The sequence below is a fragment of the Rhinoderma darwinii genome, chromosome 5, assembly GCF_050947455.1.
Source record: "Rhinoderma darwinii isolate aRhiDar2 chromosome 5, aRhiDar2.hap1, whole genome shotgun sequence".
Taxonomy (NCBI): domain Eukaryota; kingdom Metazoa; phylum Chordata; class Amphibia; order Anura; family Rhinodermatidae; genus Rhinoderma; species Rhinoderma darwinii.
Genome location: NC_134691.1, coordinates 27,471,736 through 27,490,219, shown reverse-complemented (window position 1 = coordinate 27,490,219; position 18,484 = coordinate 27,471,736). Strand labels below are relative to the sequence as shown.

At 42.0% G+C, this 18,484-nt stretch overlaps 1 protein-coding gene across 1 annotated transcript in view; it reads left to right on the top strand.

Moving 5' to 3' along the window:
- The first annotated feature begins 2,920 nt into the window (after window positions 1-2,920).
- The window catches only part of COL14A1 (collagen type XIV alpha 1 chain), a 170,216-nt gene continuing 154,652 nt past the window's right edge, over window positions 2,921-18,484 (top strand). Inside the window, exons 1-2 of the mRNA XM_075825783.1 lie at window positions 2,921-3,084; window positions 10,847-10,962. Coding sequence (XP_075681898.1) covers window positions 10,875-10,962 — 88 coding nt within the window. The 5' untranslated portion in view covers window positions 2,921-3,084; window positions 10,847-10,874. The remainder of the gene's footprint in view (window positions 3,085-10,846; window positions 10,963-18,484) is intronic.

Sequence of the window (18,484 nt, the reverse complement as noted above, 5' to 3'; positions counted from 1 at the left end):
TGCATATATAACAGGTAGTACGGATTCTGTTTCTGAATAAAAATGGTGTCGATTGGAAACAGGGTTGATCATTCATATCCAATGTTTATTGTGTCTCCATTTGGAACCCTTAAAATGAATCTCCACCTGTTAGGGTATGTTCACACGGCCTATTTACGGACGTAAATCGGGCATTTTTGCCCCGAATTACGCCCAAAAATAGCGCCTCAATAGCGCTGACAAACATCTGCCCATTGAAAGCAATGGGCAGACGTTTGTCTGTTCACACGAGGCGTATATTTACGCGCCGCTGTCAAAAGACGGCGCGTAAATAGACGCCCGCGTCAAAGAAGTGACCTGTCACTTCTTTGGCCGTAATTAGAGCCATTATTCATTGACTCCAATGAATAGCAGCGCTAATTACGCCCGTAATTGACGCGGCGTTCAAGCGCCTGCACATGCCGTTACGGCTGAAATTACGGGGATGTTTTCAGGCTGAAACATCCCCCTAATTTCAGCCGTAACGGACGCCCTCGTGTGAACATACCCTTAGCTCCATGTATTAAGTCCAAAATTCTGCGTTGACTAACCTAATATATCTTTATAGAAGTCAGAGCTCCATTATTCTGATACAAAACTCCAAATCCAAATTTGTTTTTATGCAAACTGCGACTTCTGCAGCATTTGCACCTTTTCTACGCCGGATATCTGTTGTAGAACGAATTATAAATTCTCCCCGTTGTGTTAAACAATATAATTCTAAATACTTGCAGCCACCACTAGGGGGAGCTTAGGAGCTTACTGTATACTGTGTTAATATTGAGTTAAATTTATACAGTATGCAGTAAACTCATACGCTCCCCCTTGTGGTGCCTAGAGGCTGCCAGAATGTTATCTTTTAAAGTGTAACTAAACTTTTCAAAAATAAGTCATTGATTGGTGGGGGTCCGATCACTGAGACCCCCACCGATCGCTAAAACGAAGTTGCAGAAGCGCTTGGGTGTGCGCTGTGTCGCTTAGTTTCTGAACGGCTTTCCTTATACGGACCCATAGACTTTCTATTGAGCTTGTACACTTCTCCGAGGAAAGCCAAGAAAGCTGATCTGAAACGTAGCAGCACTGCGCCCACCTGAGCGCTTCTGCTTCTTTGTTTTAGCAATCGATGGGGGTCCCCACCGACCCAAACTTCTGACATGTCAAAAGTTTTTTAAAAGTTTAGTTACACTTTAAGTTCAATGTATACAGAATGCAGTAAGCTCCTAAGCTCCCCCTACTGGTGGATGCACGCAGCAAGAATTTTCTCTTTTAACTCTTTATCTATGTAGAAAATTTAGAGCTCAGAAAATATTGCAATAAAAAAAATCTTAAGAAATGAATCAGCGTAGAATTCAGATAAAAAAACCTAAATGGTATTAAAGAGTAGACGTTCACTTTAAGTAACCTGTAAAATTCCAGACTACTAGACAAGTCTAGATTAAGATGAACCAGATCTTCTAAATAATATCCTTAGATAACTGTAATATGAATGCACATTGTGCGTCTTTATACTCAGCCGAGTAGAACCATCTCATATACAAGCAGCAATGCATGAGATTCCTCCTCCACGGGCCTGGACGGGGTGTGGATTTTATTGTTTATTAAACCTTTGAACCCCTCGCCCAGGAGGCCACATTTGCACTGTTTACCCTCCTGGCTTTGATGATAAAAAATAATTTTCAGAAGGGAAGGAGTTAATCACCGGCCCCAATGGCTACAAATGATCACCATCCACTCTGCTCCTGACAGAAGTGGCCCCAACATGACAGCAGAAAGTAATAGCTGCGATGTTTATAGTGTCCTTATGTCTGAAGTGCCTACATGTTACATGACCATATGAGTGACCTAGGGCTAAGCATACATGGTGCCCACCTACGGTGCCATGCTAATAGGCCAATGGATGGCACAATTTTCTCCAAGATCGTATAGTAAAGGCCCCTGGGCCAAACATTCTCTGCAGTATCCAAATAATACCGCCATACAATGCACAACATAATGCCCCCACAATATCCATGCATTACGGAGACATTCATTTCAATGATAAATGTGTAATACTTAATTTCCCCTGTGGTGGTGCTGTAGGAGAATTGAACACTTGCTGGTGGATTCCTCCACAGATTACAGCTGATCAATGGGGATCCCAACAGCAGGACACAAGGTAACTAACTTACCTCATACGAAAAAGGGATTTTCCAGAGGATGACACCTTTAAGGGCCGATTGCTCCATGCCTTATAGGGTTTTTTCACCTTCCACTAGATAAAGAAGGTTAACATTTGTGTCTTTTTTTCCCACCCTATCACCTTCCTATCCCCTGGTTGAATTTGATAGACATAATTGTTTTTTCAGCCCACCTAATAATGTTTTGTTTCCTAAATAACAAACTCAGCTTTGCTACATCTGTATCTGTACACTGGACTTTTTTTTTTCCCTTGAAGAGGTTTTCTCACAGCTAGGATATGCCATCAATGTCTGATCGGTGAAGGTTTGACTGCTGTGACCCCTGCCAATTGCTAAAACGAAGTGTTAGAGGACCTAGGGAAGCACTTGTGCCCCTTTGGATGCTGACGGCTCAGCTTGGCTTTTTTGGAGTCAATGGAAAAAGCCGACAAGTGCCAAAGGGGCGTACAGATTGTACTATAAGATTAATGAAGAAAAAAGTACTTTTATATCTTGATCATCTTTCATAAAGAGACGCATGCACCTGTACACCAGTGAGGGGCCCGGCTGATACAGTTGGGGGGCTCAGTGTCTCTGCAGGTCTCATTATTCAGGGCTGGGAAGGTAATTGTGGAAGGAGGGGCGGGCGAGCAGATGTGTCAGGGATTAGCTGCTGGGCTTCCCTCTATCCACCTTCTATATTATAATTGGCCGCCTGGCTGCTGTCTTCCCTCTTTTCCACTTCTCTATCAGATCAAGTGCTGAGGAGCCCAGAGCAGCTGCCGGGGAAGGACCCTCATACCTCACCCTGAAGGAGACCAATGAGACCCTCAGGAGGACGCTGAACTGTTCTGTAACATTCTGGAGGTCGTTAACATCTCTCAACTAATAATTACTAATGAATTCGCTGGTAAGAAACCTTCATTCCTCAATAGATACAATAATAAGATGATCTCTGTGCTACATTATAATATCTATAGATGTAGTAGAGCTGAGTTTGTTATTTGGAACACAAAGTGTTTAAATGTATTATGTGGGTTTACATGGGACTGTCAGTTAAACTCTTAGCATTAGAGCAATTACAATGTTAACTAAATTAAAAATATTGTCTTGGCAGCTTTGCAGAGATAGATAGATAGATAGATAGATAGATAGATAGATAGATAGATATGAGATAGATAGATAGATAGATAGATAGATAGATAGATAGATAGATAGATAGATAGATAGATAGATAGATAGATAGATAGATAGATAGATAGATAGATAGATAGATAGATAGATAGATAGACATGAGAGATAGATAGACATGAGAGATAGATAGATAGATAGATAGATAGATAGATAGATAGATAGATAGATAGATAGATAGATAGATAGATAGATAGATAGATAGATAGATAGATAGATAGATAGATAGATAGATGGATAGATAGAGGGATAGATAGAGGGATAGATATGGGATAGATATGGGATAGATATGGGATAGATATGGGATAGATATGGGATAGATAGATAGATAGATAGATAGATAGATAGATAGATAGATAGATAGATAGATAGATAGATAGATAGATAGATAGATAGATAGATAGATAGATAGATAGATATGAGATAGATAGATATGAGATAGATAGATAGATAGATAGATAGATAGATAGATAGATAGATAGATAGATAGATAGATAGATAGATAGATAGATAGATAGATAGATAGATAGAGCTGTAGAAGAATTTAGTTTGTCATTTGGTACAATTCATAGAATCACATCTGTGGATTTACTTTGGACCATGGATAAACTTTGACGTACAAGGTACATAAGCCAAAGCAGCTCCAAAATACCTATTTAGCTCTGCTACATCTATGCTCTCTTTTTTGCTTTGCCCTAAGGACTGGTGTCTTCAGTTCAGTCCTAAATGCTGGTTTCTGCCTGACATTCAGCATCAGATATGTATGATTAGTCTCCAGTAGATATCACTGGGATGTGTCCAGTATGGAGAATCATGGGCGCCACGCTGCAATAGAAGAATCTGCCAGTCTGGCACATTGTATTGTATTGTTGGCAGCTTCTTGTTCTTTTCTTCTATTTTATCGGTTTATTCCATCCCTGACCTTATTTGTTTGTGAGATGATCGAACCTGATTGTCAGTGCAATATTTTATCAGGTAGTCTTATGTAGACCTATGATAGAGGGAGATAGATAGATAGATAGATAGATAGATAGATAGATAGATAGATAGATAGATAGATAGATAGATAGATAGATAGATAGATAGATAGATAGATAGATAGATAGATAGATAGATAGATATGTGATAGATAGATAGATAGATAGATAGATAGATAGATAGATAGATAGATAGATAGATAGATATGAGATAGATAGATAGATAGATAGATAGATAGATAGATAGATAGATAGATAGATAGATAGATAGATAGATAGATAGATAGATAGATATGTGATAGATAGATAGATAGATATGTGATAGATAGATAGATAGATAGATAGATAGATAGATAGATAGATAGATAGATAGATAGATAGATAGATAGATAGATAGATAGATAGATAGATAGATAGATAGATAGATATGTGATAGATAGATAGATAGATAGATAGATAGATAGATAGATAGATAGATAGATAGATAGATAGATAGATAGATATGAGATAGATATGAGATAGATAGATAGATAGATAGATAGATAGATAGATAGATAGATAGATAGATAGATAGATAGATAGATAGATAGATAGATAGATAGATAGATAGATAGATAGATAGATAGATAGATAGATATGAGATAGATAGATAGATAGATAGATAGATAGATAGATAGATAGATAGATAGATAGATAGATAGATAGATAGATAGATAGATAGATAGATAGATAGATAGATATGAGGTAGATAGATAGATAGATATGAGATAGATAGATAGATAGATAGATAGATAGATAGATAGATAGATAGATAGATAGATAGATAGATAGATAGATAGATATGAGATAGATAGATAGATAGATAGATAGATAGATAGATAGATAGATAGATAGATAGATAGATAGATAGATAGATAGATAGATAGATAGATAGATAGATATGAGATAGATAGATAGATAGATAGATAGATAGATAGATAGATAGATAGATAGATAGATAGATAGATAGATAGATAGATAGATAGATAGATAGATAGATAGATAGATAGATAGATATGGGATATATTTAAAGTCCATCCAATCTGTCTATTTTTGTGCATTTTTTTATGTTTTTATTTATTCATTGTTTTGTATTTTAAATTTTTTGCTTTTTTTTAATTTGCGTTTTGAATCACCTTATGAAGGATTTACACCTATGACTGTGTCTATATCTGCGTTGGCGACTCCCTTTGGAGCCTCCGTCACAGAGTCCGGTAAAACGTTGTCACAAATGTCGATAAAATGCCGTAAAAAATGTTGGTAGAATGTCAGACACCATGACAGAGACACAACAGAAGCCATTAAAGTCAATGGCGTCCGCCTCGCGCCATTGTTCTCCTTCATGTGCTGGATCTGTCACAGCAATAAATTAAATTTTTCTGCTCTTATGACGGAACAGAAAAGCAGAATTATTAGTGCAAATGTGAACATAGTCTTACCCAGGCCTGCTTACAATCCCTTAGGGCTAATGCACACGACAGTGAGTGCCGCCTGAGTCCTGTCCATGATACGTGGAAATATAGGACATCTTCTATCTTTCCACGAATCAGAGAGTCGGGTCCATTTCAAGGACCTGATTCACCCACTGAAGTGAATGGTTCCGAGAAAATTATCGGGTGCCACTCGGATGTCGTGAAATACGGCCCGAGTGGCACTTGGTCATGTGTAACTGAGCTTATTGTTGATTTGTCCACGTCATCAGCAGGAAACTTGTTACATGGAACTACAGTACTACTATAAAAAAGCCCCAAAAAAGTTACATGACAAATTCAGCTCTGCTATATCTGATCATATTGTGAAATGCAATTGATGGTTCACATGTGGAAATTTTGTTGCATTTTCCACACGTGCGCCATTGAAGTCTATGGAAATTACAGAAACAGCTGAGTCAGCTTGCAGAGGACCCTTGATAGGTGGGGGTCTCAGAGTTGAGTCCTGTGGATAGCCCAATAGCCCCCATAGATCCCTAAAATAGGAAAGCCAATGTAATGTCTTCTTATAACTCGGAGGTTGCACAGAGCCATAATACACTTGTATGCATGAGTATGAAGATGTCAGGGTCTTTAGATTATGCGTTTTCTAATGGTATACCGCTATTTAAGATGTAGCAGGGCCGACTTTGTCATAAAACTGTTTATAGCTCCATCATTCTGCATTCCTATAGAAATGACACATTGTAACAAATTGTGGAATTATGGTGAATTGTATCAAACGACAAACTCAGCTCTCCTACATGTGCAAAATACCTACATGGCCCCTCTATGGGATTTTCTATGTTTATTGACAGATCAGGGAGTTTTATTGCTGCGGAAACCTCAGATCCCACCATAAAGGTGTTTGTACTGGTTGGGCTCCTGCAAACAATCTGATCTCCCATGCAGAATGGCCATCTAGCTGGATCTAGGAGGAGGGCGAGCAGAGGTTAATATTAGCCCAGGCCCCATCATGTCCTCCTATCTGCTGCTCTGGGTGAGATGGTTTATTGCTCCACCTGAAGAAAAAGATGAGTGTTTCCTCAAGAATTCCACTGCAAAAGGTGTTTTGGCCTGTAGGTGAGAATAGCACAATCCACTCGTCAGTATCTGTCATAGATGAATGTGAAGCTTCTCCGCCCTGCATTCATCTCCTGTGCGCCTGACAGAGGGGTTTGTAGGCCTCATCTCAATAAATAAAGGGACAGGAAACTGCATATAATCAATAGTCCAGTAGAGTTCAATGCACAGATGTAGTAGAGCTGAGTTTGTCATTTGCAGTCAAACTGCATAAGTTATAATGCACAGAAGAGGCAGCTCCAAGGAGTTCTACTTCAGTGCATGGTTCTTACTCTTGTTCCAATGATGTCCTACTGTATATATGTTATAAATGTGGCCAAGGTGTTCTAGCCCATTAAAAAAAATTATATATATGTATATATATATATATATATATATATATATATATATATATATATATATATATATATTTAAAGCAATATCTATCTATCTTATCTATCTATCTTATCTATCTATCTATCTATCTATCTATCTATCTATCTATCTATCTATCTATCTATCTATCTTATCTATCTTATCTATCTCTAACTTTCTACCTTATTTTGTACTGATCCTGAGTTACAGCTTGTTTTATACTCCAGATCTGCATTCACAAATCTGTTGGTTGTTACTGGAAACAATCAGCAAGTTTGTTACCAGCCACACTTCTATCAGCTTACCTGAGCTTGTACAATATATTCAGTTTTTTCTGCATGCAATCTCTGTACAATGCCCATTGTAAAAACAACATCTCCCAAAATACAACTCACCAAAGCAAACTCTGTCCAGACACTGAACCAGCAGGGAACGCTGGTAGGCTTCATCTCAGAAGTCCTCAGAAATGTAAATGAATCTCTGGAGTAATACTGACTGTAACTCAGGATCAGTACAAGATCATTCATGTAATTTAGTTACAAAGTTACACAACTTCTTACACATCCCATCACTCACCTAGATGAAGATGTAGCAGTGCTGAATTTGTTATTTCACTCTTTCGGGCTACATTGCTGTGCATGGTGGTAACCCTTGTGATGTTGCCTACTTATTGTTGGTAGATTGTGGTGTCAAATCCATCTCTATAAAAGACAACTGCATGAAACCAGACTATGTCAGATGCAGCAGAGCTGAGCTTGTCAGATGCAGCAGAGCTGAGCTTGTCAGATGCAGCAGAGCTGAGCTTGTCAGATGCAGCAGAGCTGACCTTGTCAGATGCAGCAAGCTTAGTTTGTCATTGTGATGTCGGATCTGTGGTTTTTTGTGTGTTGCATTATCTTAGCTTAGAGAGCTGCCACGTACAAGACAGTCCCAAACATTTAAATGACAAATTCAACTCTGCTACATCTGTATTTGGTAACAAGTCTAATATTTGTTGCAATTTCATTTGTAGAGAGTTGACCTATTGCACAGGGGCTGGAAAACAGAGGTGGGAACATAGAACTCGCTCCTTTGGACCCTATTTAGTAATCCGTAATAATAATAGTTTCTGTAGGGCATAGATTATACAAGATGAGAGTTTTCTGTAATTGGATACATGAGAATGTGGATGTCAATCACAACGCGCCTCCAGTCAATTTAGACGTAAGAATGTATAAGAAATGTAAAAACAATCTGGACGCAACAGTCATGTCACCAAAAGTTACCACCATCAATATGTTAGGGACCTGGGCATTGTTGGGAAGAATTGCGTAGTCTGCAGCGCTATTTTTACGGTCAAAAACACCCAAACTCTGATCTGACCCCATTATAAGTGAATGGGACCTTGTCCTAAATAGGTTCTGCTTACAAAGCTTATTAATTATATCAGTACTTTCTCACTCCCATTCACTGACAAGAAACAGAGATCTTAAAAACCTTAAAGGTGTATTCCCAAAATAATAAATGATCATCTATCCACAGGATAGGTGATAATTCTCTTGATTGCTGGTGGCCCCACTGCTCAAAGCCTTACCGATTGTAAGAACAGGGGTCCTCGACTGCAGTGAGAAGGACATTAAGTGGGGCGGCGGACGAGCATGCGTGCTCCTGCTCCATTCAATGACTATGGGGATAATGGAAACAGCCGAGTACAGCGCTTGGCTGTTTCCGTCATTCTCATAGACAGTGAATGGAGCGGCGGGCGGATGAACAATTACCGCTTCATTCAAGCTCCTCCTTCCTACCTGGGGTGGAGTGAGGAGTATCTGGGGGGTTTGTGACTCCTGTTTTCACTTTTAGTGGGGGTCCCAGTGATCAGAAAATAGTCATCATAACTTCAATTGCGCCAATTGACAAACTCAACTCTGCTATAACGAATGCTGAGTTACACAGTAAGGGTATGTTCACACGCACTAATTATGGACGTAATTCGGGCGTTCTTGCCCCGAATTACGTCCGAAAATAGCGCCTCAATAGCGTTGACAAACATCTGCCCATTGAAAGCAATGGGCAGACATTTGTCTGTTCACACGAGGCGTAATTTACGCGCCGCTGTCAAATGACGGCGCGTAAATAGACGCCCGCGTCAAAGAAGTGACCTGTCACTTCTTTGGCCATAATTGGAGCCGTTATTCATTGACTTCAATGAATAGCAGCGCCAATTACGTCCGTAACTGAAATTACGGGGATGATTTCAGGCTGAAACATCCCCGTAATTTAATCCGTTACGGACGCCCTCGTGTGAAAATACCCTTAGGCAGCCTTCCCCGACCTGTGACTCTTTAGTTGTACTTGTAAAACTACAACTCCCAGCATGCCCTGACAGCCGCAGGCTCGCGTTTTCCAACAGCTGGAGAGCCACAGATTGGAGAAGTCCGGCTGAAGGGATTGGGTTTATAATAAAGTTTTGAGAGAAGAAAACAATTCGAGAACTTAAAGGAACACTCCACACAGAACTAATTCATTGTGTTAAGCCTAGTGCAGGGCGGAGCATGACAAAGGGATTTAAAGGGACTGTTTCTAAATGGTAAGAACACAGACAATTTTGGCCTTGAGAGCGCAGGGAATTTTTCTTTTCCGATTCCCATACATATATAAATGCTTGTTCTTTTGCCGGACGAGTTGTTTGATTTATTAGCGCCATATTCGAGTACATATATCTTAGCGTTATAACTTTTATCATTTTCAAGGGAGAATGCAAAAAAAACAATTCCGCCATTGTTTTTTTTTTTGCATTTTTTTGTTTGTTTGTTTTTTACTCTGTCACATTGTATTTGACTTCCTTCACATCATCCTCTCTTTTGGTTACTCTAGCCCTAAAAATTGGTCAAACCACAAAACCCAAATATTTCCACAACTATCCAAAAATTTCCTGCGGCCTTGACGAGTCCATTCAGACATGTCAGCGATGCCACACCATCAACGTACCGCAAAATCTGTGTGTATGGGCTTGTTTACACGAACGTGTATTACGTCCGTGCAACGCGCGTGATTTTCATGCGACTCGCACGGACCTATGTTACTCTATGGGGCCGTGCAGACAGTCCGTGAGTTTTGCGCAGCGTGTGTCCGCTGCGTAAAACTCACGGCATGTCCTATATTTGTGCGTTGTTCGCACATCACGCACCCATTGAAGTCAATGGGTGCGTGAAAACCACGCATGTCACACGGAAGCACTTCCGTGAGACGCGCGTGATTCGCGCTACAGCAGTAAAAACTATGATTGAAAACAGAAAAGCACCACGTGCTTTTCTGTTTACAAACATCCAAACGGAGTGTCAAAATGATGGCGGCTGCGTGAAAATCACGCAGCTGCGCATCATACGGGGATGACACACGGAGCTGTTAATTGCCTTTTGCGCGTGCAAAACGCCACGTTTTTTGCGTGCGCAAAACACACACTGAATCCGGCCTTACTGTGGTTCACAGAATAAATAATTGACAGGTTCGGCTCTGCTACCTCTACTAATTTGTATTAATCATGTATTTATATATAATGACATTCATTTATTTTTTGCAGAGCTGCTGACTGGGATCCAGTGTATAAAATGAGGACGCAGAACAGCGCACACACAATGGTCTTTGTGTCACTCCTTGCGGTGACATTTTTCTTATCCAATCTTGGGCAGACTCAAGGTAATCATTCTAGATGTACATTATATTCTATCTGTATTATATCTTCCTGGTTATCTGGTGTGCAGAGGTCAAAAATATTCAACGTTACCTATAGATTAATATTATGCAGCCTTGTGAGTGTGTATATATATATATATATATATATATATAATATATATTGCTAATGTCTACATTGCAGAATAAAATATGTTTTCATTGTACCTTTATACATGGTGTAATAATTTTTTAGTTATTATTTATTATAATGGTCTACAACCTGTGGCTCTCCAGCTATGGGGAAACCTTCTCCCAGCATGCCCTGCCGGCAGTTGTAGTTTCACCACAACTAAAGAGCCACACATCTAATTCATTGACTTTAGGTATACTGTCTAAGAATAATTTTATTACAGGATTTATGTCGTCTTTATACATTGTATAATCACAATTGTTTTAATGAATGTGATCCCTAAATATACGGAGTATTGGTATAATAATCTGAACTTTATTGCAGGACGTATATTACATTCACTGAGTGATAACAATTTTTCAGCGTTTCTCCCAAATTTTACCATTTCGTTTTTGATGTATTCATTTCTTGCAATTACGGATTATAATTGTTATTATGGTTTATGGTAACATTATGTGAACTACGTTGTGCTATGAAGATCATATAAATTTGTCGATTTCAATTGTATCAGTTGTGAGTAAAGACATATGTAGATCTAAGCTATATTCCAGTTATATGGGAATTTAACATATATGAAAAAAGATGAACAATTTATCCTATTCTAGAAGCTGCTGAAGTGTCTTCATTGTTTACACTGCAGAGCAGCTCATGTGGGAGGGACTGTCCTGAGATTGACAGCTCTGCTCTCAAATTACAGGTGTTTTTATGCCACAGTCCTGTGCTGGGAGATCACAGATGTGAGCATGAAAAAATTTAACTTTCACACACACAAATATCAAGGGACATATGAATGATGCAATATACTTCTCTGCTCGTACATTTGATACTTTAGCCCTGATACTATCACACATGTAGCTCAGGTCTAGAACTTCCATTTATTTTAAAAAAAATAAAAAATACCAAAATCATAACCTCTCAGTACAGGAATTTCCTGCTCAGTGAGGGAGGTGATAAAAGTTTAAAGAGACAGAGCTTATAAGCCGGATGTAATTTAGCTTCCGATTGGCACTGGGACTTCTTACTGTGGTAGAGGCAGAGAGAACTGCTTCCTTCAGTGTCTAGAGAGAGAAGCAGCTACATTGCTGCTGTAGGGAACCTATACTGGTGAGTTAAAAAGTAAAACTGATGATTTTGCTTGAGGCTGGAAGTAGTCCCATCCGCTTTATATGCACGGGAATGCTAGTTTGTATTTATAGTTCCCTTTGAGTTTAAATGGGCTTTCCACTTTCTGACAACTGATAACCTATCCTCCATATAGGTCATCAGTATATGATCGGTGCGCGTCCGACACCCGGAGCCCGCACCGATCCGTCACTCCGGCTGCCTTCGTGCACCGGATGTTTGGAACGGTATGCAGTAGTTGGAGGCGGAAGCAGATGGCTCCGTACACTGCATAGCGGCCATTCGGCAGAACTGCAGCTCTGCTCCTATTCACTTGACTAGGAGCCGAGCTACAGTACTGCAGCCAACTGCTTCCGGCAATATCGTCCAGTGCCCAGAGGCAGACGACGTGGCGGATTGGTGCGGAGTCCGGGTGTTGGACATACACCGATCATATACTGGTGATGACCTATCTGGTGGATAGGTCATCAGTTGTCAGAATGTGGAAAACCCCTTTAATCCTACATAGCTGTTTCTGTCTTCTTTTGCATTTTCTGGATTTTATTTAGAATTGTGGACACCCAGCATGAAATTTCCCAGCTGGGGAGTAAAAAATGTTGTTGTTCCAAATACATTTCAATCTTCCCACAATGCTGTATTGGTCCGAGAAAAATGTCACTATGCCTACAAAATATTTTAATGGCCAACAGGAGGTCAAACCTAAAGGAGTTCCCTACTTTTGTAGTGTGTGTAGGGATTTTCAACAATAGTTGTTGTTTTTTAATTCGACTGTAGCAATGTACTATTTGCTTATGAAACTTTTTTATTCTGAAAATAATTATTTTCCTAAGACCAATGTCACACTCAACCATCTTTGGGTTAACATGCTCTATACTTGTCACACTTGTCAAGACCAATGTCGCATTCTGCCATCTTTATCATACTGTATACAGCAATGATTCCCAATTGTATTACCATGGAGGAACCGCTGAAAAATATTTTATCCTCCCGGGATATCCCAGCCGGCTAGCTTTAGCACCGAGCAAAGCCAGGCAAGTGTCAGGGCCTACTGGGGAGGGCCCATGGGGGTTTTAGTTAAACTTTTCAAGACCAATGTCACACCAATGTTCATCATTGTATAGCACTTGTCAAGACCATTGTCCCATTGAGCCAACTTTGGGTCTTCATCACATATAGCAATAATTCCCAGTCTTTTTACCATGTGGACTCCTAAAAAATGTTTGTCCTCCCAGGAAACCCCAGCAGGCCTGGCATCTGTACCCAGCAATCCCAGGCAAACGTCAGGACAAACATGCATTTGGGTTAACATTCTCAACACTTATCAAGACCAATCTCACACTCTTTGGGTCTTTATCATGTATAGCACTTCTCAAGACCAATGTCACACATTTAGCCATCTTGGGGTCTACATCATATATAGCAACTATTCCCAATCTTTCTACAATGAAAAATGTTTGTCCTCCAAGCAGGGCCAGCCTTAGGATAGATGGTGCCCCGTTCGTAATTATCTTTCGGCGACCCATCCTCACCATAAAAAAAAATGGCACATAAAAAATTATAATGCCCCCCACAGTGTAATGCCGTATATAGTGCCCCCACACAGTATAAGGTCCCATATAGTGCACCCACACAGTATAATAGTCCTTTAGTTCCCCTCATACAGTATAATAATATTTGATAATATAATTAATTATAACCCCTTCAATTGTGCCCACACAGTATTATGCCCCCTGAGTGCCACACAAAGTACATTGCCCCCTGTAGTGCCCCATCACAGTATAATGTCCGCTTAGTGTTCTCCACACAGTATAATGCCCCCCTCCCCTGGCTGCCACACACAGCCCCCTTTGTAGATAGTACCCCCCTGTAGATTGTGCCATAATCCCCCACCTCCTCCTTGTAGACAGTGCCATAACCCCCTACCTCCTCCTTATAGACAGTGCCATACAGCCCCACCTCCCCCTTGTAGATCGTGCCATACAGCCCCCCACCTCCCCCTTGTAGACCGTGCCATACAGCCCCCACCTCCCCCTTGTAGACAGTGTCCCCAAATAAAATCAAATTGTACTCACCTAGGCCCCGTTCCCATGACGAACAGAGCTGCTCCACGAAGGGATCCTTGCGTAGGCTGTCGTGATCCTGTAGCCTAGTACAGAGTTTCCCAACCTTTTCAGACTCGAGGCACCACTGGAAAAATAAAATTTCCTCAGGGCACCCCTACCAAAAATTGTTTCGAGAAAGACAGAAAACGGCTAAAAACAAGCACTACACTCTTAGGGTACGTTCACACAGCGTTTTTTTTGTAAGGCAGAAAAAATCTGCCTCAAAATTCCTTCAGGAATTTTGAGCCAGATTTTGCATTGACAGCGTTGTTTGACAGTTCTTTTTTGCTGTTTTTTTAAGCCGTTGAAGAGAATGCAAAAGACGCGGGCAAAAAAAGCACCAAACGAGCGCCGCAGGTATTTTCTGCCTCCTATTAATTTCAATTGGAGATCAGAGGTGGAAACCAGCCAGCCACTCACAGTAAAATGACCATCAGCCCGCCACTCACAGATTCCCCCTGTAGGTAGTGCACACAGCGCCCTGTAGATAGTGCCCCACAGCCCCTTGTAGGCAGTGCCACACAGCCCCCTTGTAGGTAGTGCCTTGCAGCCCCCCTGTAGGTAGTGCCACACAGCCCCCTGTAGTTAGTGCCACACAGCCCCCTTATAGGTAGTACCACACAGTCCCCTTGTAGGTGATGCCACACAGCCCCCTTGTAGGTATTGCCACACAGCCCCCTTGTAGGCAGTGCCACACACCCCCTTGTAGGTAGTGCCACACCCCCCCTGTAGTAGTGCCACACACCCTTGTAGGTAGTGCCACGCAGCCCCCATGTAGGTAGTGCCACGCTGCCCCCATGTAGGTAGTGCCACGCTGCCCCCTTGTAGGTAGTGCCCCACAGCCCCCTTGTAGGTAGTGCCACACAGCCCCCTTGTAGGTAGTGCCACACAGCCCCTTTGTAGGTAGTGCCACACAGCCCCTTTGTAGGTAGTGCCACACAGCCCCCTTGTAGGTAGTGCCACACAGCCCCCTTGTAGGTAGTGCCACACACCCCCCTGTAGGTAGTGCCACACAGTTCCCTTGTAAGTAGTGCCACACAGCCCCCTTGTAAGTAGTGCCACACGGCCACCTTGTAGGTAGTGCCACACGGCCACCTTGTAGGTAGTGCAACACGGCCCCCTTGTAGGTAGTGCAACACGGCCCTCTTGTAGGTAGTGCCATACCCCGCCTGTAGGTAGTGCCACCCCCCATGTAGGTAGTGCCACACAGCCCCCTTGTAGATAGCGTTACTATAGCTCCCTGAAGCAGCGGAATCCCCCTGTGGCCCGGGATTCCGCTCCTGGACGGAGCGCTTGATGTCTCTGTCCATATATGGACCGTGACATCAGGGGCAAGTCCTGAAGCGGAATCCCCGTCCAAAGGGTTGCTGACGCTGTGACCGGGGATTCCACTCCAGGAGAAGCCCCCGACGTCTCAGTCCAGGAGCGGAATCCCCAGCCACACGTGGATTCCGCTCCTTCAGGGAGCTACAGTGGCATTAGAAGATAGCAGAGCAGGGAGATACCTCCCTGCTCTGCTATAGTGTCCAATAGTATTTGCATCCTAATGATGCAGATATTATCGAATGTGCCGGCCATGGAGAGGCCCGTCCGGATGGGTGGCACGGGCACCCTCATGCCCATTGTCGCCGCTAGCAGCCGCTATGGCTGCTACAGCAGTAGCGACGACACTGAGAGAAGACTTCTTAAACAAGCAGGGAAAGGGAGGCAGCGCAGCACTCCCTTCCACCTGCTGGAGTGATGCGCCCTGTGCAATGGCACAGGTCGCACACACCTAAGGCCGGCCCTGCCTCCAAGGAATCCCCAGCAGGGCTGGCATCAGCACCCAGCAACCCCAAGTAAATCCCAGGGCATACTGGGGCTGGGCCCATGGGGATTTGGTTTAACATGCTAAACACTTAAGACCAATGTCACACTCGGCCACCTTTGGGCCTTCATCATGTATAGCACTTGTCAAGACCAATGTCACATTGAGCGAACTTTGGGTCTTCATCACATATAGCAATGATTCCAAGTCTTTTTACCATGTGGACTCCTAAAAAATGTTTGTCCTCCTAGGAAACCTCAGCAGGCCTGGCATCTGTACCCAGCAATCCCAGGCAAACATCAGAACCGATGGGCATTTGGGTTAACATTCTCAACACTTATCAAGACCAATGTCATACTCAGCCATCTTTGGGTCTTCATTATATACAGCAATGATTTCCAATCTTTTAACCAAGAGGAAACCCATAAAAAATGTTTGTCTTCCCAGAAAACCCCTACTCCTACATCGAGCAAGCTTGATGGGTGGGCCAAGCATTCTATAATTCTGGACTGTTGCTATGTTCTGTATGAGACTCTTGTACTTGCTGTTTTCCAGGGAACCCTGGTTGGGAAACACTGATGTATAGAAAGCTTCTTGTAAAGTCAACATCAAGGCTTGTGTGATATGTTGTGCCAAGTCAAACACCAGGGGTAACTTTGATGGCAATTGCTGAAAGATGAAACCCTGATTTAATTGCAACTGTTTGAACAACTTTAGCAAAAAGTCAATGGCCAGGAAATAGGTCTGCACTGGGCTTGGGTGGGCTTATGGTGATCAAGGTTATTACGCTCTTCACTTGTCAAGCAGATGAGGAAGACACATACCTGGAGCTAGATTTGCCATTCACGGGTTTGTAAAAGAGGTTATTGCCCATGTAGGTTCTGAAATGGCAGCCATATTGGTTGTCACCATATATTCATAGAAGCAAATACAAGAAATGGATGAAAGGTTTTTAACAACTTGAGGAAAAATGGCAACAACTAATGCAGGCCAGACACATAAAATAGCTATTTATTCGGCAAAATTACACATATATTGTTTAGTAGTCCTCTTATCTAAGACTTTTGGTTTCTAGATTGGAAATATACTGAGTCGTTCTTCATCATAAAAGCATGATTTGTTTGGTGTCTTACAACCCACTTCGTAGGCCTGACCCTACATATATCTTATGCTAGGTGGGATAATCTGTGTAGGAATGGAGGACAACCTCAAGTCTTTGTAGATCCCTTTGTGTAAGGGGCAGACTGCCCCACCAGAGGATACTCCGATGAGCCAGATCATTACACATTTAGACCCAAAGTTCCAGTAAAGACAACCATATTTGAAGCTGATTTTGGAGCCAATCACTTGTAACAGGGATGTGCATAAAAATTATAAGACCCGATTGCAAAAGTCAGAATTGGCCCCCCCCATCGCTTCCACTCATCATCATGCTGTAGACCATTCTGGTGACTACAGCACTGATCAGAGGCAGTAGAAATATTTACATTGTGACTCACAGGTGACGTCTTTTCTGAATGGAGTCGCTCACTTTCCTTTTCTTCTCCATCTGGTCCAGACCGCAATGATGACTTCTCCCGAGCATGAATTCTTCTATGCAGCGTTTACTGCCCAGATGTCTTGTGCTCCTCACTTTTGCTGCAAATCATCACAATGTGCCCCTAAAATGAACAATATCACATATAGTGCCCCAGATTAAAAATGCCCCACACTGTACCCCTGAATAAAAATATTCCCCACACTTTGCCTCTATTTACTAATAAGCACAATAATATGCCCCTGAATAAAAAATATGCAAACTAAATAAAATTACTTAACACTGTGCCCCCTGAAAAGAAATCATGCCCCTCAATGTGCTTCCTGAATTAAAAGTGCCCCACACTGTGCACCCTGAATTAAATGCCCCCTCCTGTAAGGAATGGAATACTCACCTGCCAATGATCCAATGCCGCACCTGCTTGTCCCACTCGCCGCTGCCACACAGGTAAGGCCTGGCCTCTTCCAGCCAGGCTGCTGCGTAACAGGGTAGGCGGCGCTATGACATCATCGCTCCGTCTGTGTCACAAAGAAGGTACCATGCAGCGGCGCAGGGAGCCAATAATGACTCCCTTGCACCCTGCAGCATCAGAAACATTTTCAATTGTATCTGTGTCTTAAGGACGTGAATACAATTGAATCCAGGGGCCAGGTTGTCATTAAGGGGGCAGGACAGGGAGGCTTTCGAGCCACCCCGTTCATGGGCCCCATAGCAGTGGCGTAGTCTGTCTTCATTGGAGGTACACCACTACAACCAGGGTCTGTTTTGTAGTTAGTGTTAAAATATCG